This window comes from Rhinatrema bivittatum, chromosome 19 (assembly GCF_901001135.1).
Source record: "Rhinatrema bivittatum chromosome 19, aRhiBiv1.1, whole genome shotgun sequence".
Classification (NCBI taxonomy): Eukaryota; Metazoa; Chordata; class Amphibia; order Gymnophiona; family Rhinatrematidae; genus Rhinatrema; species Rhinatrema bivittatum.
Window position 1 is genome coordinate 40,525,517 of NC_042633.1, and position 23,614 is coordinate 40,549,130.

Below are 23,614 nucleotides of genomic sequence, written 5' to 3' on the forward strand. Positions count from 1 at the left end.
GAGTCTCAGTGACACATGAGAGTGACAGAGAGGGGATTACAGCCTGTGAATGTGAGGAGGGGTCTCAGTGACAGTGAGAATGACAGAGAGGGGATTACAGCCTGTGAATGTGAGGAGGGGTCTCAGTGACAGTGAGAATGACAGAGAGGGGATTAGAGCCTGTGAATGTGAGGAGGGGGTCTCAGTGACAGTAAGAATGACAGAGAGGGGATTAGAGCCAGCAAATATGAGGAAGGGTTCTCAGTGACACAGAATGACAGAGGGGATTACAGCCTGTGAATGTGAGGAGGGGTCTCAGTGGCACATGAGAGTGACAGAGAGGGGATTAGAGCCTGTGAATGTGAGGAGGGGGCTCAGTGACACATGAGAGTGACAGAGAGGGGATTAGACCCTGTGAATTTGAGGAGGGGTCCCAGTGACACATGAGAATGGCAGAGAGGGGATTAGAGCCTGTGAATGTGAGGAGGGGTCTCAGTGACACATGAGAGTGACAGAGAGGGGATTAGAGCCTGTGAATGTGAGGAGGGGGTCTCAGTGACACATGAGAGTGACAGAGAGGGGATTAGAGCCTGTGAATGTGAGGAGGGGTCTCAGTGACACATGAGAGTGACAGAGAGGGGATTAGAGCCTGTGAATGTGAGGAGGAGTCTCAGTGACACATGAGAGTGACAGAGAGGGGATTAGAGCCTGTGAATGTGAGGATGGGTCTCAGTGACACATGAGAGTGACAGAGAGGGGATTAGAGCCTGTGAATGTGAGGAGAGGTCTCAGTGACACATGAGAGTGACAGAGAGGGGATTAGAGCCGGTGAATGTGAGGAGTGGGCTCAATGACACAGGAGAGTGAGAGAGATGGGATTAGAGCCTGTGAATGTGAGTAGGGGTCTCAGTGACAGATGAGAGTGATAGAGAGGGGATTAGAGCCTGTGAATGTGAGGAGGGGCCTCAGTCACAGGGTGGGAGTGACAGAGAGGGGATTAGAGCCTGTGAATGTGAGTAGGGGTCTCAGTGACACATGAGAGTGACAGAGAGAGGATTAGAGCCTGTGAAATTGAGGAGGGGACTCAGTGACACATGAGTGACAGAGAGGGGATTAGAGCCTGTGAATGTGAGGAGGGGTCTCAGTGACAGTAAGAATGACAGAGAGGGGATTAGAGCCTGTGAATGTGAGGAGGAGTCTCAGTGACATATGAGAGTGACAGAGAGGGGATTAGAGCCTGTGAATGTGAGGGGGGGTCTCAGTGACACATGAGAGTGACCAATAGGGGATTAGAGCCTGTGAATGTGAGGAGGGGTCTCAGTGACACATGAGAGTGACAGAAAGGGGATTAGAGCCTGTGAATGTGAGGAGGGGTCTCAGTGACACAGGAGAGTGACAGAGATGTGATTACAGTCTGTGAATGTGAGGAGGGGTCTCAATGACACATGAGAGTGACAGAGAGGGGATTAGAGCCTGTGAATGTGAGGAGGGGTCTCAGTCACAGGGTGAGAGGGACAGAGAGGGGATTAGAGCCTGTGAATGTGAGGAGGGGTCTCAGTGACACATGAGAGTGACAGAGAGGGATTAGAGCCTGTGAATGTGAGGAGGGGTCTCAGTGACACATGAGAGTGACAGAGAGGGGATTAGAACCTGTGAATGTGAGGAGGGGCTCAGTCACAGGGTGAGAGGACAGAGAGGGGATATTAGAGCCTGTGAATTTAAGGAATGGACTAATATTTCCTATGCAGGTGGCCAGTGCCATTTTGAATATTTGGAGGCCCGGGGGTTATTTTTTCATACATGGAGGGTTTTTAGGGGAGGGGGTGGTGCCTGAACATGGGATCAATGATTACAATATTTTGTCACTGAGGCCACTTCACGGGGCAGTGGAAGGGGATGTTTTAGACTTGGTCTGTGCCTGTAAAAGAGGACCCTGGAATACTGGGAGGCAGATTTTCATGCAAGCCAGGGTAATAGATGCAACGTGAGCTGCACCTCCAGCGCTGTGACCCTCTTTCCCTGGGAGCATCAGACGCTGACCCTTGTCCTCATGCTCCAGAGGCCACATTAATCATTATAAGGATTAGATGATGTCTTAGCAGGGTGGGGAGGGATTTCCAGGCAGAAACTGCACCTGTGCTACAGCAGTACAAAGTCTGCCCAGTCCCACAGGTCCCCTCAGTTACTTTCACTCTCACCCAGACTGAGGAGGAGGAGGAGGAGGCAGGTTTCAGGGAAAGTTAATCTTATGCTCTAAAAGGAGAGGAAGATGGTGACTGAACTCCTTCCCTTTAGAAAGCTTTGATATTTATACCTTTAAATGGACAATATATTCCTGTTTAAATATTTCCAAATTGCTGCGATGTGAAGGAGAGGAAGGGAGACCCGACACGTCCTGGGGGAGCTGCACATCTGTAACCTCAGAGATTCTCTCACTGGGAAGATTCAGCGCCAGAGGTAAGAGACCCCCAAACTCCCCGATCCCTCGCCCAGGAGCCCCTCAGTACAGCTGTAGAGGGAGGGGGATGGGAAGGGGAGTTGATGCTGGGAGTGACTGGGTGTGTGCTGAGTGTGAGAGAGCCCTGGGGTGGGGAGGGAGGAGAGACCGTCTCCCCTCTGAACACCCTCTCGCATCTTTTCAGTGAGATCTCAGAGCTGCGGCCCCACAGGGCCCCTTGCTATAGATACAGAGGGGAGATGGTGGTGGTGCAGGGCTGTGCTCGGATGTGATCTGCCATCTCTGCTTCAGTGACTCAATAGTATTTATAAAGAAGTTACCATTTTATCAAAGCATAAACTTCCTTTTTTTATAAAACTACATCAGCTTAGAGCAAAAATATTAAATACTGAACCTGAGAATGCTGGTACTGAGACCCTCACACACAACTCTGCCAATGCACCTCACTCCTGCCCTGCAGCACCTCCTGCTATTCCAGTACTGAGACCCTCACACACAGCTCTGCCCATGCACCTCACTCCTGCCCTGCAGCCCCTCCTGCTATTCCAGTACTGATACCCTCACACACAGCTCTGCCCATGCACCTCACTCCTGCCCTGCAGCACCCCCTGCTATTCCAGTACTGAGACCCTCACACACAGCTCTGCCAATGCACCTCACTCCTGCCCTGCAGCACCCCCTGCTATTCCAGTACTGAGACCCTCACACAGCTCTACCAATGCACCGCACTCCTGCCCTGCAGCACCTCCTGCTATTCCAGTACTGAGACCCTCACACACAGCTCTGCCGATGCACCTCACTCCTGCCCTGCAGCACCCCCTGCTATTCCAGTACTGAGACCCTCACACACAGCTCTGCCAATGCACCTCACTCCTGCCCTGCAGCACCCCCTGCTATTCCAGTACTGAGACCCTCACACACAGCTCTGCCAATGCACCTCACTCCTACCCTGCAGCACCCCCCTGCTATTCCAGTACTGAGACCCTCACACACACAGCTGTGCCAATGCACCTCACTCCTGCCCTGCAGCACCTCCTGCTATTCCAGTACTGAGACCCTCACACACAGCTCTGCCAATGCACCTCACTCCTGCCCTGCAGCACCCCCTGCTATTCCAGTACTGAGACCCTCACACACAGCTCTGCCCATGCACCTCACTCCAGCCCTGCAGCACCCCCTGCTATTCCAGTACTGAGACCCTCACACACACAGCTGTGCCAATGCACCTCACTCCTGCCCTGCAGCACCTCCTGCTATTCCAGTACTGAGACCCTCACACACAGCTCTGCCCATGCACCTCACTCCTGCCCTGCAGCACCCCCTGCTATTCCAGTACTGAGACCCTCACACACAGCTCTGCCCATGCACCTCACTCCTGCCCTGCAGCACCCCCTGCTATTCCAGTACTGAGACCCTCACAAACACAGCTGTGCCAATGCATCTCACTCCTGCCCTGCAGCACCTCCTGCTATTCCAGTACTGAGACCCTCACACACAGCTCTGCCAATGCTCCTCACTCCTGCCCTGCAGCACCCCCTGCTATTCCAGTACTGAGACCCTCACACACAGCTCTGCCCATGCACCTCACTCCTGCCCTGCAGCACCCCTTGCTATTCCAGTACTGAGACCCTCACACACACAGCTGTGCCAATGCACCTCACTCCTGCCCTGCAGCACCTCCTGCTATTCCAGTACTGAGACCCTCACACACAGCTCTGCCAATGCACCTCACTCCTGCCCTGCAGCACCTCCTGCTATTCCAGTACTGAGACCGTCACACAGAGCTCTGCCAGTGCACCTCACTCCTGCCCTGCAGCACCTCCTGCTATTCCAGTACTGAGACCCTCACACACAGCTCTACCAATGCACCTCACTCCTGCCCTGGAGCACCTCCTGCTATTCCAGTACTGAGACCCTCACACACAGCTCTGCCAATGCACCTCACTCCTGCCCTGCAGCACCCCCTGCTATTCCAGTACTGAGACCCTCACACACACACAGCTCTGCCAATGCACCTCACTCCTGCCCTGCAGCACCTCCTGCTATTCCAGTACTGAGACCCTCACACACAGCTCTGCCAATGCACCTCACTCCTGCCCTGCAGCACCTCCTGCTATTCCAGTACTGAGACCCTCACACACAGCTCTGCCAATGCACCTCACTCCTGCCCTGCAGCACCTCCTGCTATTCCAGTACTGAGACCCTCACACACAGCTCTGCCAATGCACCTCACTCCTGCCCTGCAGCACCTCCTGCTATTCCAGTACTGAGACCCTCACACACAGCTCTGCCAATGCACCTCACTCCTGCCCTGCAGCACCTCCTGCTATTCCAGTACTGAGACCCTCACACACAGCTCTGCCAATGCACCTCACTCCTGCCCTGCAGCACCTCCTGCTATTCCAGTACTGAGACCCTCACACACAGCTCTGCCAATGCACCTCACTCCTGCCCTGCAGCACCCCCTGCTATTCCAGTACTGAGACCCTCACACACACACAGCTCTGCCAATGCACCTCACTCCTGCCCTGCAGCACCTCCTGCTATTCCAGTACTGAGACCCTCAGACACAGCTCTGCCAATGCTCCTCACTCCTGCCCTGCAGCACCTCCTGCTATTCCAGTACTGAGACCCTCACACACAGCTCTGCCAATGCACCTCACTCCTGCCCTGCAGCACCTCCTGCTATTCCAGTACTGAGACCCTCACACACAGCTCTGCCAATGCACCTCACTCCTGCCCTGCAGCACCCCCTGCTATTCCAGTACTGAGACCCTCACTCAGCTCTGGCTTCTGCCCTGCTGGAAGCTGGAAACATTCACCTGTCCCTGAGCCTTGACATCTTTTGGTGTTGGCTGCGGTATAGCTAGCCTGTGACTGACATGATCTTGGTCACAGGCGCCATCACAATCTGCCGGCCTCTCCCTTACCGATAGAGACTTGGTGCCTGAAGAGCTCAGCTGCCAGGGGGAGAAGAGCTGCTGTACCAGCTTCTGGAGTCTGCACACAGAGTGTGGCTTTTTGTGGTTTCCAGTTCAGTATTTGTCTGCACGTTTCTGTCTATAATTTATGGTCTCTTTATTCTGTATTTAGTGAGCTCTGTCTATGTGATGGAAGTGAAGTATTCTGCTAGCCTGTATTTTTTGTGTAGGGATCTATAACAGCCTGGCTTGTTCTGGTTTCCTAGTAGGAGGTGTATTGGTGTTTTAGGACCTGGCGTAATATTTACAGCGCTGCCTTTTCACAAGTAGGGTATTTACTGTTTGAGTGCTGGCAGTTAGGGCTCTTTTGATATGGGAGATTTACAATATTGTAATTGCAATTCAATACACGGCTTTCCCAGGGCAAACCCACCCCCAGCGTGCATTACCCCAGGCCTAATACCATAGGGGCTCCAAGGGTCTTTTTCTAAATTCTTTTGGCAGGGTTTCTGGTTGGCACCACAGCAGTACCTGTGCGTAGAATATACACCCAGAAGTGATTACTTTTACCCCCCAGTCCTTCCTCATGTAAAATCTGTTATTATAAATGCATAATTGTGAATTGTGTATGGGGAGGAGGTGGGTGCAAGGCTGGGGTGCTTAATCCCTACACCCACCCCTCACTCATACATCCCTACACACTGAGGGGGGGCGGGCAATAGAGGGGAGATTTGGGGAGGTGAAGGACTGGCACAGAGAACTGGAGGGGGGAGAAGGGGGGATGAAATCTAGATGAGTGAATAGAGAGGCCGAGGTAAAGAGAGAGAATAAAAGGGAAAGATTGATATTAGACCGAGGCGTAGGGAGATACTGACGAGACAGGAGAGAGATGAAACAGAACATGAACAGGAGACCCTGTAAAGGAGTTAGGAGAGCAGTATAAAGAGGTGAGGACCAACGTGATTAGGAAAATAAAAGTCCAGACAGCCAGGGTAGAAAAGAGCATTTTATATTCAGTTTAGTGGATGGACTCTGTTGACTTTGGGAATGAGCAGCTCAGGATCTCTTATTTTGCTCAGTGCAGGAGGAAGTGTTTCTGCTTCTCTTTCTCTGGTGTTGCAGGGCATGCAGAGTCTGCTTTCTTGGGGTTTCCAGTTCAGTTTTTGAATGAAGGCTCATGGTGGTGCCAGGATCCCTGTACTGGTTCTGATTCAGCTGGCGGCCCATAGGGGCAGGAGGAAGCTGCTGGGTCAGAATAAGAATGAAAGTGAAAGCCCCATAGACCAGCGAGTCCTGGCTCGTGGCGTCGTGTGTTATGTTCAGGGTCAGGGCGCCCTGTTATACTTGGCCATAGCTGCCAAATAGCCGAGCTGCGGCTCTGGGTGTGGGAGTAACTTCATTTCAGTTTGTTCTAGGTTGATTGATTTTATTTTTTTCAGAGGCACTGAATGAAGATGCAGTTTCCTGATCCCCCCATGGTAAGAGCTCTCTGCTCCCTTCTGGTGATTTCTCATCACTTCCAGACTGTGAATGCAGGTGAGACGTCTCTTAATTTCCTGTGCCTTTTTATCATTATTAACTGCCGGCATTTTATCCCCACTTTCTCTTATTCTCTGTACACAGCTGTGTCATGGAGTTAAGAGAAAAGGACTAGAAACTGCTGTTTGCAATGGCAGGAATAAAATTATATCTGAGGTGATGAAATCCTCCCTCCCTCAGATTTTCCCTTCTGCAAGCAGTGGTTAGAGGAGGAGGAGGACCTGGGATGCCAGGGTCAAATCCTGCTTCTCACCTCCCCCTGCATCTCCTCAGGTACAACAAAGACTCTGAGTCCTCATGGGCAGGGAAATAACTGAAGAACCTGAATTGTAACTGTCCTAGGGCTCGGATTTTGGAAAAGATGCGCAATTAAGTCTGAAATCCAACTCTGTTAGAGTAAAAACGAGGCTGTACTGTAAATCTTAAATGTAAGAAATGTAGAAATGATTGCTGCTCCCACAGCCTCTGACTGATAAAAAAAAGTCTCCCAGCCTCCTGTGCTCCCTCCCACAGCCTCTGGCCAATAGCAGAGCTCTCCCAGCTGCCTGTGCTCCCTCCCACAGCCTCTGGCCAATAGCAGAGCTCTCCGAGCTGCCTGTGCTCCTTCCCACAGCCTCTGACCAATAGAAGAGCTCTCTCAGTTGCTTGTGCTCCCTGCCACACCCTCTGACCAATAGAAGAGCTCTCTCAGTTGCTTGTGCTCCCTGCCACACCCTCTGACCAATAGAAGAGCTCTCCCAGCTACCTGTGCTCCCTCCCACAGCCACAGGAATGATACAGGTTTTGGGTTTATGCAGCAGGGAGAATTTATTTCTCAAGATGTGCGGAGAGTTGGAAGGGTTTTCAAATTTCAGGACTGCAGTTGAGCGATGGAAGAGTGATCCTTGCCATGGGAGGATGAGTGTCAGATCGAGGTCTGACCCATGAGATCTTCCCAGGTTTCATCTGCTCTTATCCAGCAAGGATGGGTGGAAGACATTTTTCAGTAGGATCTAGGAGTATCCAAGAGTAGGTGGGGGTCAGCAGTGTCAGAAGCAGTGGATAACTCAAGGACAAAACGGATTGAGTGAAGGCCTTTGGCTTTTGCCAAGAACAGGTCATTGGCGATGTTGGCAAGGGCTGCTAGGAGGCAAGGTCTGTGGGGATGAAAATTACCCCCACCCCACCCAATATGGTTCACAGGGTGTATCCCCTAACTCTATCGGCCTGTGCCCCACCTCTCACTCAGCTAAGACCAACCCTCTGCTTCCTACTCTAGCCCCTCCCTTCCCAGGCAGCCTGCAGAGAGCAGGAGGGGAAGGGGTGAAGCTGGAGTGGGCAGAGCAGAGCAAGAAAGAGCTAATCCTCTCCTTAATTCAGCCCCTGCCTCCTCTCATCTCCCAGGATCCCATGCATGGAAAGAAACACAGGCAGAATAAGAGCCCTGTCTTTAGATTTCTCAGCTGTCGGTCCCATATTCTCCGTTTCTGACTGATGTCATTCCCTTTGTTTTGTGTCACATAATTAGCAGAAGGATTTAAAGTCATCGGCCCTGATGGGCCCGTGGTGACTGTTCTGGGTGGAGATGCTGAGTTACCCTGCCGCCTCTCCCCACCCCTCAGCGCAGAGCACATGCAGGTGAGGTGGTACCGATCCAGATTTGATTCTCATGTGCACCTGTATGAGAACGGGATGGATCAGAACAAGGGACAGATCCCGGAGTACCGAGGCAGGACGGAGCTCATCAAGAGTCACATCTCCAATGGCAGCGTCTCGCTGAGGATACACAGTGTCGAGCTGAGAGATGAGGGAAGTTACAATTGTTTCTTTTGGTCTGATCCTTACTATGAAGAAGCAACGCTGGAGCTGAAAGTAGCAGGTAAGTGGCAGCTTTAATCCTCTTCTGACTTTGCACCCTTTCTCTGTTTATTCTGACCCTGACTGAATGACATAAGGAGCCTTTAGTGCAGGAGACACACGGTGCCATATTGTAGCTGCACTGCCGAACTCCCTGATATTACAGAGATATTGATAATGAAATAGGCAGAGGAGGGATAGGAGAGATTGGATATGGAGAATAAGCTCAGGGTACAAGAATAGACAGCGACAAACTGAATAGGGTGGTGATTAGTAATAAATTACTGGAATAAATAATACTAACCAGGAATTGGACCTGACCATGTTGTAGGGTGGTGAGCGGGGAGTGAGTGAATGAAGCAGAAACCCAGGGAAGACTCATGTTAGAGGTGGAAGCAGGGGAGAAAGATCTCCTACTGCCCCTCTATAAGGCTCTTATCAGGGCTCACTTACTGTCCAGGTTAGGCAGGCACCATCCCTTTACAAGCTCCCGCCTTATCCTATCAGATATGATTTCTCTTCTGTAGTCCTTGCTGGGAGCTTGCATCCACCATAGTTACAGGTCCAGCTTGCATAGAGTTTAAGCTCTCCTTAGTTTGGTATAGAAGAAAGCAGATGTTATTTAATCCACTCATCCTTCTCTGTAACTTTCTATGCCTACTGCTCACTTCTATAGAGCCACTCAGTGTATGCAGCTCTGTACAAATTCACAGAAGGGACAGTCCCTGCTCCAAAGAGCTTACGGTCTAATCAGGACAAGCAAACAGGGCAAAAGAGAGAATGGTTACAAGTCAATATTTCTTTGTTTGTTTAGAGGTTTTATATCCTCTCGTTCCATGTGAGAATCACTAGATCACAACGGTTTACAGTGAAACATTCACAATTATAATCCTCAGTACAATGGCAGACATCCGAATACATAAGCAAAATGAATATAGAGGGATTGCGAGGTAGAATTATTTTTCAAGTCCTAATTTGGTTTTCTGAGACCTGGTATTCTGGAAGTTTGTCATTCCTTAGGCATTTCTGAAATGTCTTTTCTGTCTGTTGTTCGTAGCTCTTCAGGCAGGGGATTGCAGAGTTTCAGGGCAGCAATTGATAATCCTCTATCTCTGCTTTGTGTCAGCTGAGAATTTCTTATGGTGGGGTCTGCTTGTTTTGTGGTCTGAGATTTCGGTGGTGGGGATTGTGTGGTTTCAGTGTCGCTCTTGTCTGAGTTAGTGTTATTGAATATAATCGTTTGAACTCTATAATATATTCTTGATTGCATTGGGAGCCAGGGCAGAGCCAGCAGTGTAGGAGTGAGGAGCTCCAGACAGCAGTCTTGCCGCGGCATTTTGTAGTAGTTGAAGTGGTTTTATGTGAATTGCCGGAAGACCTAGAAGTGAGGAGTTGCAGTAGTCGAGCCTTGAGAGAATATTAGTGTTTGTAGCACGTTTCTGAAATCCGTTGTGGTTAGTAATGGCTTCAGTCAGCTCAGACTCCACAACTTGTTGTAACCTGATTTAATCAGTTTACTAATATGGGTTTTCATTGTTAAGTTTTGGTCGATTTGAACACCTAAATCACTTACTTGAGTTGATGGGATTATTTGCCACTTTCCCAGCTCTATACCTGGTGGTGTGGATTTCTGCTCAGTCAAATTATTTCTGTGTTTTTGGTGTTCAACGAGAGTTTTAAGTTGCACTAGTTTATCTTTTATTGTACTCAGTAAGGCTGTGAGTGGGATAGTCAGGGGATAAGATGTTCTTCTTAGGCTGGATTTGAATAAGGCAAGAGAGGGAGCAGGATGCCCCAAGTCAGAAAGTCTGTTCCAGGTGTATGAGGCAGCGAGGTGGAAAGCACAGATGAGAGGGACTTGCCAGAGGGCTGTAGGGAGAGGTAAGACAGGGGAGGCAGAGAGGAGCTGCCGAGTGAGGAGCTTGAGCTGTGGATGGAAGCAGATGGGGCCCCAGTGTAGTGACTTGGAAGCAGGGTTATAAGGGTCAGGCGACATCGGTGGAAGGTAAGTCCCAGCTGGATTTTTGGATAGAGCTAAGAATATGTGACCGGTGTTTACAATCTTTAGCATAAAAAGATAGATATTACACATGGATGAGTTAAGGGAATGGGTGTCTTCCTTTCAGCCCGGCGACCCTAACCATCCTCCCACCACAGCCCTGCAGAAAGGTTTTCAGGGAGAGCCACAGCAAAAACAATAGGAATTGTACAAAATCAAAATCATAGAAATAGTTAGGAAAATGCTCCCCACTAAGAGCTGCACTGATATTTCTCCTGCTGAGATATTCCTGGCTAGCTGAACAGATAATCTTCCAAAAAAATGCCGAGCAGAATTTTCTGTGGAACCTAGGGGCCTAGAGTTTTGGCTGAATATTCTCCTAAAGTGAAATATGGCAGCCTAGATTTGGGCCCTCAGCCTAAATTCAGCAGGCTCTGTGCTTCCCTAAGCCAGCGATCCCTCTGCACCGATATCAGAGAAAAAGGAAATCTCCCTGCAGCCCCAGGATCCTGCCCAGCCTGGGGATTCCCCTCCCAGTCATTCCAGTATCAGATAAGAGACCTCCCGCAGGGATTCCCAAGCTGCACCGGCGTCTCTGGTCTTATCGGCCCCGTGTCCACCGCACCTCTAGCATCAGAGCAATGAAGGACACCAGGACAGTAAGAGGCGAGAGCGAGTCCTCCAGGAGGATTCTGGGGAGCAGGCGGGGGATGGCTGGGCTGCAGGGGCATTTCTCTTATTTTGGGGCAGATGGGCTCGCACCTGCATCTAGATGAGCTGCCTTTGCATCTAATTTTGGCCGAATACATTGGGCACCTAAAATTTCTCCCTCAACTTAAATCCACTTACTGCCTCCCTCACATCTTTAGCTCCCTAAATGTAGGTACCTCATGGATTTAGTTCCCTAAATGTGTCGAGGTGGGGGTAGGGGGGTTTAACTTTGAGGGATCCATCTCTAGGTGTTTGAACCTCCTCATACAGGATAACGTTGAAAGCAACGAAGCACACAGCAGGAGGTGGAAGGCAAGATCACCAGTCCCATGGAAAATGGAAAAGATACGGCAAGGAATTTAATGTGCAGGCAATCTGAAGCATTTAATGATTGCAATAAAGAGCTGAGTATTTTGCTTTTTCAATTGTGGACATGGATCCCCGACATGGAGCGTGTTTCATCCTCTGCGTCAGGAGGAACCAATCACACAAGCAACGCTCAAACATTTGAATGAACAGCATTAGCAATCTAGCTGCATATTTTTCCTTATGGCAAAGAGGGTGTAGCCACGGGTGAGGGGAATGTGGACAAGTAAAGTCTACATGGGTATTTCATTTTGGCTTGTGTACACTGGATCTTGACTTGAGGTGGGGGATGGACTGGATGTCCTCCTGAGATCCCTTCCAGATCTTTGGAACTTCTATGAATCTTTTTTCAAACAATGTTTCCCTGTACATACCCGGATCAGTCCAGACTCCTGGGTTTTGCTTCCCCTCCAGTAGATGGAGACAGAGAGAGTCTCACTGACACTGTACATAACCCATTGTGCCTAATGCACTCCCTCAGTATTTCTCTGTCTCCAGGAGTTCCCTGTATGTACCCAGATCAGTCCAGACTCCTGGATTTTACCTCCCTGCCAGCAGATGGAGACAGAGAGAGTCTCACTGACACTGTACATAACCCAGTGTGCCTCCTGCAGTCCCTCAGTATTTCTCTGTCTCCAGGAGTTCCCTGTATGTACCCAGATCAGTCCAGACTCCTGGGTTTTACCTCCCTGCCAGCAGATGGAGACAGAGAGAGTCTCACTGACACTGTACATAACCCAGTGTGCCTCCTGCACTCCCTCAGTATTTCTCTGTCTCCAGCAGTTCCCTGTATGTACCCAGATCAGTCCAGACTCCTGGGTTTTACCTCCCTGCCAGCAGATGGAGACAGAGAGAGGGTCTCACTGACACTGTACATAACCCAGTGTGCCTCCTGCAGTCCCTCAGTATTTCTCTGTCTCCAGCAGTTCCCTGTATGTACCCAGATCAGTCCAGACTCCTGGGTTTTGCCTCCCTGCCAGCAGATGGAGACAGAGAGAGTCTCACTGACACTGTACATAACCCAGTGTGCCTCCTGCACTCCCTCAGTATTTCTCTGTCTCCAGCAGTTCCCTGTATGTACCCAGATCAGTCCAGACTCCTGGGTTTTACCTCCCTGCCAGCAGATGGAGACAGAGAGAGTCTCACTGACACTGTACATAACCCATTGTGCCACTTGCAGTCCCTCAGTATTTCTCTGTCTCCAGCAGTTGGTGGAGGTGCAAAATCCTGCAGTCTGAGATACAAAAAAAAAAGATGAAAAAGAAGACCAGCAGGTTACAGGATTAGGCTTCTAGCCACCCGGGAAAGGGGGGGGGGGGGGTTGTCAGGTCCTGGTGGGACCATCCCCCCTGGTATTTGAGGCAGGCGAGCAGAGGGTCGGAGACCCTGTAAGCTCTGTGCCGAGTGAGAAGAGCGGTGGTGGTCCCACTTCACAAGAATGAGAGCAGAGGCCGGTTAGCATCACCTCGGTTGTGGGAAAATGAATGGAGACTCTGCTGAAAGAAAGGATAATGAACTATCTACAATCCGGTGGGTTGCTCGATCAGAACCAGCATGGATTTACCAGGAGAACTGGATCAGGGAAGAGCGCGCGATGTAATTTACTTGGATTTTAGTAAAGCTTTTGATACGGTCCCACACAGAAGTCTCATCAACAAAATGAGAAGCTTGGGAGTCAACTCCAAGGTGTTGGTGTGGATTACAAACTGGTTGATGGATAGAAGACAACGGGTGATGGTTAATGGAACCTGCTCTGAAGAGAGAGCGGTGTTAAGTGGAGAGCCACAGGGATCGGTGTTGGGACCGGTCCTGTTCAACATCTATATGAGCGACATTGCAGAAGGGATAGAAGGTAAAATTTATCTATTTGCGGAAGATACTAAGATCTGCAACAGAGTGGACACGCCAGAAGGAGTGGAGAGAATGAGACGGGATTTAAGGAAGCTGGAAGAGTGGTCGAAGATATGGCAGCTGAGATTCAATGCCAAGAAGTGCAGAGTCATGCATATGGGGTGTGGAAATCCGGAAGAACTGTATTCGATGGGGGGAGAAGGGCTGATGTGCACGGAGCAGGAGAGAGACCTTGGGGTGAACCTCGTCAGGCCCTCATGGCTTTGTCCACTTTCAGTTTCCCCAGCTCTTCCCATACATTCTTTGCTGTAAACGGAGTTTCATCTACTCCACTCCCCTCCAGTTTCTTATTAACTAGCGACGGTCTTCAAGGGCCTTTCTTAATGAACTCTGAACTGAAGTATTTGTTTAATATTTCTGCTAATTCATCATCTCTCTCCACCCATTGATCCTTATCCCCTTTCAATTTCATTTTACCACTCTGGACCGTTCTCCTTTCTCTGATGTATCTGAAAAATGTTTTGTCACCTCACTTTATCTCCTTGGCAATCCTTTCCTCTGCCTGACTTTTTGCTTTCTTTATTACTTTTTTCACCTCCCTCAGTTTCGCCAGATAATCCTCCCTGTGTTCCACTTTTTGGGATCCTTTTATTTCTTAATAGCTGCTTTTTTTGCTTTTGTTACATCAGCCACCTCCTTTGTGAACCAGATTTCTCTTACTTTTGGTTACTTTTCTAACATACAGATTTGTTGCTTTTGTAATTGCCCCTTTTAGTTTTGCTCACTGTTTTCCACCTCCCCCATTTTCACCCAGTCTTCAAGTTCTGCCTCCAGGTATTTCCCCATTTGAGTGCAAGGTTTTCAGACCCCATGCTGAGGTTCCTGATGGAGACGCTGAGGTACCGGGGCCACTCAATAGGACCAGTGGGAGAGGGGAAGATCTGGGAGGAGGTAATAGCAATGTTATACTGGTGAGGGGGTGAGGTCTCCTCACACCTCTGACTTCTGGGTGAGACCCCTCCATGCTCCAACTTCTGATTACAGAGAGGACCCAGGGAAACCTCCCCTCCCCCACTGCCTATGGGAACCCTTGTTTTAAATCTGGCCCTGCTCCGCATTATTTGTGTCAGCAGGGAGCAAGTCCAGGAGAAACCACTCTGCAGTTCTGCTGGTGATCAGGATCTCAGGGCCTGTTCTCCATCAGCAGCAGGAGGCAAAATCCCCCTCATGCTTAATATTAGGATATAAAGGCAGATCATCCTGGCACTAGAAGAGAATGAATCTCTCTCATGTTCTGACAGATGGATGTTACTTTCCTTTAGCTCTGGGCACTGCTCCTGTCATCTCTATCACTGACCATCAGGACAGAGGAATCAGGGCTGTGTGTGAATCCACAGGATGGTACCCAGAGCCTGAAGTGACCTGGAGACAAGAAGATGGACAGAGCCTGACATCATTATCTGAGACAGAAACACAAAAGCACAACGGTCTGTTCAACGTCAAAACCTCCCTCCTGATGAGAACAAATAAGTACAGCAAGATTTCCTGTCATATCAGAAATATCATCCTGAGCGAACAGAGAGAAACAGTGATTCCTATATCAGGTGAGTGACGGTCACAGAGAGCAGCCTCGGTGATAGAAAGTGTTCATGTGAGGGAGACCCTAACCCGGCAGCAGGGAGGGCTTCCTGGAATCAGATCCAGAGAAGGTCCCTAACTCGTCTTCCCTCACCCTCTGCACATCCTTCCTCTGCTGTATCTCCACTCTCAGTATCAGAGAGAGAATCAGTGATTTCTATATCAGGTGAGTGACGGTCACAGAGAGCAGCCTCGGTGATAGAAAGTGTTCATGTGAGGGAGACCCTAACCCAGCAGCAGGGAGGGCTTCCTGGAATCAGATCCAGAGAAGATCCTTAACTCGTCTTCCCTCACCCCCTGCACATCCTTCCTCTGCTGTATCTCCACTCTCAGTATCAGAGAGAGAATCAGTGATTTCTATATCAGGTGAGTGACGGTCACAGAGAGCAGCCTCGGTGATAGAAAGTGTTCATGTGAGGGAGACCCTAACCCGGCAGCAGGGAGGGCTTCCTGGAATCAGATCCAGAGAAGGTCCTTAACTCGTCTTCCCTCACTCCCTGCACATCCTTCCTCTGCTGTATCTCCACTCTCAGTATCAGAGAGAGAATCAGTGATTTCTATATCAGGTGAGTGACGCAGAGAGCAGCCTCGGTGATAGAAAGTGTTCATGTGAGGGAGACCCTAACCCGGCAGCAGGGAGGGCTTCCTGGAATCAGATCCAGAGAAGGTCCCTAACTCGTCTTCCCTCACCCCCTGCACATCTTCCTCTGCTGTATCTCCACTCTCAGTATCAGAGAGAGAATCAGTGATTTCTATATCAGGTGAGTGACGCAGAGAGCAGCCTCGGTGATAGAAAGTGTTCATGTGAGGGAGACCCTAACCCGGCAGCAGGGAGGGCTTCCTGGAATCAGATCCAGAGAAGGTCCTTAACGCGTCTTCCCTCACCCCCTGCACATCTTCCTCTGCTCTATCCCCACTCTCAGTATCAGAGGATTGCTAAGGTCTGTGCAGCTCTTTCACAGTTATTCCTACAAACTCATGTCCCATAATGCAGGAGGGAGGTGCAGAGCAAAACAGTTAAAGCAATCTGAGAAATGTGCTAAGGGCGCTGATTAAAATGAATCTGAAAATTATTTCTAAAAGCATTTTCCTGTTGTCTCTGAAGAAAGATGGGAGGGAATGGCTGATTGGGTTTTCTGGTGAAAGGGGCACAAAATTATTGCAAACATCAAACGCAGCGTGAGTTACTGGCTCTGACGCTCTTTTAATAGACATAGGAAGCACGATGAGGAACTGAATTCATTTTAGGTGTAATTTTCATATCTGCCCTCATGGGTTCTTTCCTCCCATTCTGAAAGGTGCAGTACGAGCAGAGATTCCCTTTGAGTATTTCTTTATTTATTTACTAATTTTTCTATACCGATGTATAGAGTTAACCTTCAAATCGCTTTAAAATCATTTCAAAATAAAACCATATCATACATAAAACAATATAAAATATCAATAGCCCAAAATGCCCCAATAGATTACACCTGCAGAGATTTCCACCTGCTCTTTCCATGAAAATAACTTCTACCTCCGCATTACGTATAGTAACATATGAATGACAGCAGAAAAGGACCAAATGATCTACCCAGTCTCCCAAAAAGTTTCTTATGGTAATAACTGCCACTCTCTACAGGTTACCCCCATGTTTCTGTTAAGGGTAGTGACTGCCGCTCCATGCAGGTTACCCCCATGTTTCTGTTAAGGGTAGTGACTGCCGCTCCATGCAGGTTACCCCCATGTTTCTGTTAAGGGTAGTAACTGCCGCTCCATGCAGGTTACCCCCATGTTTCTGTTAAGGGTAGTGACTGCCGCTCCGTGCAGGTTACCCCCATGTTTCTGTTAAGGGAAGTAACTGCTGCTCCGTGCAGGTTACTCCCATGTTTCTGTTAAGGGCAGTAACTGCTGCTCCGTGCAGGTTACCCCCATGTTTCTCTTAAGGGTAGTAACTGCTGCTCCGTGCAGGTTACTCCCATGTTTCTGTTAAGGACAGTAACTGCCGCTGCATGCAGGTTACCCCCATGTTTCTTTTAAGGGCAGTAACTGCTACTCTGTGCAGGTTACCCCCATGTTTCTGTTAAGGGCAATAACTGCTGTTCTGTGCATGCTACCCCCATGTTTCTGTTAAGGGCAGTAACTGCCACTCTGTGCAGGTTACCCCCATGTTTCTCTTAAGGGCAGTAACTGCCACTCTGTGCAGGTTACCCCCATGTTTCTCTTAAGGGCAGTAACTGCTGCTCTGTGCAGGTTACCCCCATGTTTCTGTTAAAGGCAGTAACTGCCGCTCCGTACAGATTAACCCCATGTTTCTGTTAAGGGCAGTAACTGCCGCTCTTTGTAGGTTACCCCCATGTTTCTGTTAAGGGCAGTAACTGCCGCTCCGTGCAGGTTACCCCCATGTTTCTCTTAAGGGAAGTAACTGCCGCTCTGTGCAGGGTTCCCCCATGTTTCTCTTAAGGGCAGTAACTGCCGCTCTGCGCAGGTTACCCCCATGTTTCTGTTAAGGGCAGTAACTGCCGCTCCATGCAGGTTATCCCCATGTTTCTGTTAAGGGTAGTAACTGCCGCTCCATGCAGGTTACCCCCATGTTTCTGTTAAGGGTAGTAACTGCCGCTCTGTGCAGGTTACCCTCATGTTTCTGTTAAGGGCAGTAACTGCCGCTCTGTGCAGGTTCCCCCCATGTTTCTGTTAAGGGTAGTAACTGCCGCTCCATGCAGTTTACCCCCATGTTTCTGTTAAGGGCAGTAACTGCCGCTCCATGCAGGTTACCCCCATGTTTCTGTTAAGGGTAGTAACTGCCGCTCTGTGCAGGTTACCCTCATGTTTCTGTTAAAGGCAGTAACTGCCGCTCTGTGCAGGTTCCCCCCATGTTTCTGTTAAGGGTAGTAACTGCCGCTCCATGCAGGTTACCCCTATGTTTCTGTTAAGGGTAGTGACTGCTGCTTTGTGCAGGTTACCCTCATGTTTCTGTTAAGGGCAGTAACTGCTGCTCCATGCAGGTTACCCCCATGTTTCTGTTAAGGGTAGTGACTGCTGCTTTGTGCAGGTTACCCCAATGTTTCTGTTAAGGGTAGTGACTACTGCTGCTTCGTGCAGGTTACCCCAATGTTTCTGTTAAGGGCAGTAATTGCCGCTCCGTGCAGGTTACCCCCATGTTTCTGTTAAAGGTAGTAACTGCTGCTCTGTGCAGGTTACCCCCATGTTTCTGTTAAAGGTAGTAACTGCTGCTCCGTGCAGGTTACCCCCATGTTTCTCTTAAGGGCAGTAACTGCCGCTCCATGCAGGTTACCTCCATGTTTCTGTTAAGGGAAGTAACTGCCTCTCCGTGCAGGTTACCCCCATGTTTCTGTAAGGGTAGTAACTGCCACTCTGTGCAGGTTACCCCCATGTTTCTGTTAAGGGTAGTAACTGCTGCTCCGTGCAGGTTACCCCCATGTTTCTGTTAAGGGTAGTAACTGCTGCTCCGTGCAGGTTACCCCCATGTTTCTCTTAAGGGTAGTGACTGCTGCTTTGTGCAGGTTACCCCCAATGTTTTTGTTAAGGGCAGTAACTGCCACTCTGTGCAGGTTACCCCCATGTTTCTGTTAAGGGTAGTAACTGCTGCTCCGTGCAGGTTACCCCCATGTTTCTGTTAAGGGTAGTAACTGCTGCTCCGTGCAGGTTACCCCCATGTTTCTCTTAAGGGTAGTGACTGCTTCTCCGTGCAGGTTACCCCCATGTTTCTGTTAAGGGCAGTAACTGCCGCTCCGTGCAGGTTACCCCCATGTTTCTGTTAAGGGTAGTAACTGCTGCTCCGTGCAGGTTACCCCCATGTTTCTCTTAAGGGTAGTGACTGCTTCTCCGTGCAGGTTACCCCCATGTTTCTGTTAAGGGTAGTAACTGCCGCTCCGTGCAGGTTACCCCCATGTTTCTGTTAAGGGTAGTAACTGCTGCTCCGTGCAGGTTACCCCCATGTTTCTGTTAAGGGTAGTGACTGCTGCTTTGTGCAGGTTACCCCAATGTTTCTGTTAAGGGCAGTAACTGCCGCTCCATGCAGGTTACCCCCATGTTTCTGTTAAAGGCAGTAACTGCCTCCCTGTGCAGGTTCCCCCTATGTGTCTGTTAAGGGCAGTAACTGCCGCTCTGTGCAGGTTACCCTCATGCTTCTGTTAAGGGTAGTGACTGCTGCTTCGTGCAGGTTACCCCCATGTTTCTGTTAAAGGCAGTAACTGCCTCCCTGTGCAGGTTCCCCCCATGTGTCTGTTAAGGGCAGTAACTGTCGCTCCATGCAGGTTACCCCCGTGCCTTCTGTTAAGGGTAGTGACTGCTGCTTCGTGCAGGTTATCCCCATGTTTCTGTTAAGGGCAGTAACTGCCGCTCTGTGCAGGTTACCCCCATGTTTCTGTTAAGGGCAGTAACTGCCTCTCTGTGCAGGTTACCCCCATGTTTCTTTTAAGGGTAGTAATTGCCGCTCCATGCAGGTTACCCCCATGTAAATGCTCTGCCTACTATATCAATCCATAAGCTACAGACAGCGAGGGTAGCATCAGCAGGTTGTGGAAGAGCCAGCGATGTCTCTCTCCTCATTGTCTTCCGATGGTGGAAAGAGCCAAATTTAAGTTCTTGATGCTGACTTTTAAGATTCTGCTTAACAAAAGACCCAAATATATCGCATGTATAAAAATCGCGTAATATACATAGACTTGCTATATGGGACAACTCATTACTGAATCAAGTTTACCTTCATACAATACCATTTATTTAATGGCTATCATGCCGATGAGCCTGTAGAAGTGTTAGACTTCTTAATCATTAGGTAACTTGATTATAGTCGCACTTGTCTATATAGTGTAATCGTATGAAGGTAAACTTGATTCAATAATGAGTTATCCAATATAGCAAGTCTATGTATATTATGTGACTTTTAAGATTCTGCATTTATTTTATTTTTCAATTTAAAGTATTAAGGATATTAGATGGTGAGTCCTAAGTGAGTTACAATCAAACATATGCTAAAAGCAAACACAATTAACTTATAAGAAGTATAAAACATTTAAATCAAAAGATATCATTTCTACCATAGAGAAGCTGAACCAATCTGACAGCCCTGCGCTCACTTTTATACTCAGAGCTCAGCATAAAAGCCTGATGGGGCCGTCCAGAACTGGCAGCGAGATCGGTCACTCTGCCCTGATAAGAGAGCCTCGCTCCTCTCCAGGTGGTTCCTTGACATTTCCTCCAGTTATTGAGATGTAGAGCTGCGGCTTCTTCAGTTATGTCCCCAGTTTGTGGGAATAGTTTGTCTTTAGAAATCCATCAGGGAGAGGGCTTAGAAACTATTTTACACAAGTGGAAATCAGATTGAATGAACGCAGGGTCATGTTCTCTGTGAAATTTGCTTCCTTTCTGCCTGGGGGAAGTGCATTCCCTGAATATGCATTGGGGAGAGTCTGAGCACCGGATCTGTTTGTAGCCTTCCAGGACTGGAGCTCTCCCTCCATGAAGATGCACCACATTCATTCCTCCCTCAGTATCAGGATCTTGCAGAAGCTCCTGATGTTTATCTCAGCTCACTCTTCTCTTTGTCCTCCTGTCCCGCACCTTCTCTTCCCTGAATCTAACAGCATTCTCTACAAATCCTTTTCACATTTTCAGATTAAAGACTCAAATATTCATTATGTAATCCAGGAATAACTGAAAGTTCACATCCTCTGTCTCCTTTCATTTTCAGACGCATTTTTCCGGCGGGTCTCCCGTTGGGTGGTCTCTCTCTCCATCATTCTGGGGTCTGGGCTGACCTTCTGTGGTTTGCTGGTTTCGTTGGTTCTTTACCACTCGAGGAAGGAACACAAAGAGAAAGGTAATGTAACCCCGAACCCTGGCAGTCAGGGCCGCTGCTTCCATTAAGGCAAACTAGGCGGTTGCCTACAGCGCCAAAATTTTGGGGGCAGCAAAATCCCAGCAGCACAAGGGCCAGAAGGGGAAAGGCAATACTGCAAAAGAAGGATGATTAGAACCAATGAAAAGATGAAACGAAAATACTGATTGCTTTTTCTGGTCTTAATCTGATTACAGCAGAAGAAATAAATATCACTGGGTCCCAAGAAACAGACCGGAAGACAAAACAAAATGAGACAGACCAGTCGTGTTAGACTGATGATATTTATTCGCACATTTACCGTGATAAAAGAGACCAACTCTGGCTGAATTTCCACAACGGCTGCTTCAGGGGCTTTTAAAAGACGTTTTTTCTTCAATATTTCAATCTCTGAAAGTGCAGATTCTGCTATGATAAAAGGATGATAAGATTCCTGCAGAGTCAATCTCCGATACAGTTCCCCTGAAGCAGTCGTTGTGGAAACTCAGCCAGAGTTGGTCTCTTTTATCACGGTAAATGTGCGATAAATATCATCAGTCTAACACGACTGCTCTGTCTCATTTTGTTTTGCCTTCAGGATTTTGAAAATCCACTCCCCCGGTCACCTGGGATGATCCTGAGAGCAGGAGGCAGCATTTCTGGCCCCAGGATGAGCTGGGGGGTATCTTCCCTGTCCAAAGAAACATGAGGGGGTCGATTTGATCATCTTTGACCTCAATAAGAGCCTAGAAAGCTGCAGAGGGGATGGGACAGTAGATGGGGGGAGGGAAAGGGGAGAGAGGGCTGCAGAGGAAGGATTGGAGATGGAGAGAGAAAACTGCATCGGGGAGGAGAGGGAAGAGGAGAGGAGACTGAGAGGGTAGCAAGGTGTGAATTCACCTTGTAATGCCCCTCCCCACCCACAAGCAAATAATTCATTTAAATCCCGGTGAGGAAGTCCTGGAGGCAGGTTCAGATCTCTGTTACTGTCTGTGTGCACTGATTCTCTCTTCTTGTGTTTTCTAGTAGCAAATCTTTCTGCACAAGTAACTTTATAATTATTTACTGTGCCTGAAACAATCCCAGTTCCTGTCTTGCCCATTATCCCCACATTTCCTAGTTTATAAATAGCTTAGACGGGGGCCGCTTTAAACACTTATCACCAGGGGACCCTTGCATAAAGCTTAGCACAGGGCCCCCTTGTGATTTTCCCAGATTGATCCCAACCCCAGGTCAGGAACAGAGAAGCATTAGACGGCTGCATAATTTATTTTAAAGCAGTGTTTTTCATGTGAAGAAAGTGGGTGAGGGAGGGAGACGGGCAGAGAGCGCGCAAGCCATCCCAGAATATATGTGGCAAAGCAGAAACAGAGAGCAGCAGCCAAACCAATCAGGCCAGGCGAGACTTATCTAAATGCATTTTACATGGCTCGGGTGCTCGATCTCCTGTTAAATACAGAGGTAGCCCGGACCCTCACATCCAGTGCATGGGGGAAGTTAGGTCCTAGACTAGAAACGGTGCAGAATCTGCCCTGGAACCAGGAACTGCAAACAGAGTTTTCCAAATACCTTCAGCAATGCAAGAGAAAGAGTCTAACATGTAGGTAACCCCCATCCTGTATGCGATTCATAACCAAACCATTCATTCCCCAACCACTTTGGCTAAAGGCAGCTTTCAAACAATTGTAAACCCAGACCCTGACATCAGCTGACGTTTCAGGAAGACCCTGCTTCAGGGGGATCTTATCATCACCAAATCGCCTGATCTCACTACGTACAAATGAGGACGCTGTGCTATAATCAGATCTTCATGATAGTAAAGTAAGGGATAGGTTTATAACCCAGCAGCTCTGACTTGTATCCATTTCTGTTTTTCTATACAGAATCCCTTTCTGCAGAGCTTGGTAAGTTTTTATTCATAGACACATCAAAGTGTTTATTAAAGACTTTCCTTCCTATGATTAATGTCTGTAATTCCCTGAGCTTTGACTGTTGTGCTTTTCTGTTTCATTTCAGAGTGGAGAAGATGCTGCAGTTATGCAGGTAACACAATCTGACACAATCTCACCTCTTCAATGTGAATGTATTCCTTTATACAATTACTCTGTGTCGTATCTCAGTACAGCCGTCTACAGATAGTAATATGGACAGAATATTTCTCTGCTGTGATACAGAAGAGTGTGTGTGTCCTGATCATACACTGCAGGGTCAGGGAGTGATCCCTCTGGTAAGGAGAGAATAGGGACAGAATATTTCTCTGCTGTGATACAGAAGAGTGTGTGTGTCCTGATCATACATTGCAGGGTCAGGGAGAGATCCCTCTGGTAAGGAGAGAATAGGGACAGAATATTTCTCTGCTGTGATACAGAAGAGTGTGTGTGTTTCCTGATCATACACTGCAGGGTCAGGGAGTGATCCCTCTGGTAAGGAGAGTATAGGGACAGAATATTTCTCTGCTGTGATACAGAAGAGTGTGTGTGTGTCCTGATCATACA

The 23,614-nt window shown here is 48.7% G+C and overlaps 1 protein-coding gene across 1 annotated transcript in view; it reads left to right on the forward strand.

Moving 5' to 3' along the window:
• Window positions 1–2,305: 2,305 nt before the first annotated feature.
• The window catches only part of LOC115080122 (butyrophilin subfamily 1 member A1-like), a 30,717-nt gene continuing 9,408 nt past the window's right edge, over window positions 2,306–23,614 (forward strand). Inside the window, exons 1-7 of the mRNA XM_029584160.1 lie at window positions 2,306–2,436; window positions 6,798–6,894; window positions 8,405–8,755; window positions 14,983–15,264; window positions 20,994–21,122; window positions 23,003–23,023; window positions 23,136–23,162. Of these exons, the coding sequence (XP_029440020.1) occupies window positions 6,807–6,894; window positions 8,405–8,755; window positions 14,983–15,264; window positions 20,994–21,122; window positions 23,003–23,023; window positions 23,136–23,162 (898 nt within the window). The 5' untranslated portion in view covers window positions 2,306–2,436; window positions 6,798–6,806. The remainder of the gene's footprint in view (window positions 2,437–6,797; window positions 6,895–8,404; window positions 8,756–14,982; window positions 15,265–20,993; window positions 21,123–23,002; window positions 23,024–23,135; window positions 23,163–23,614) is intronic.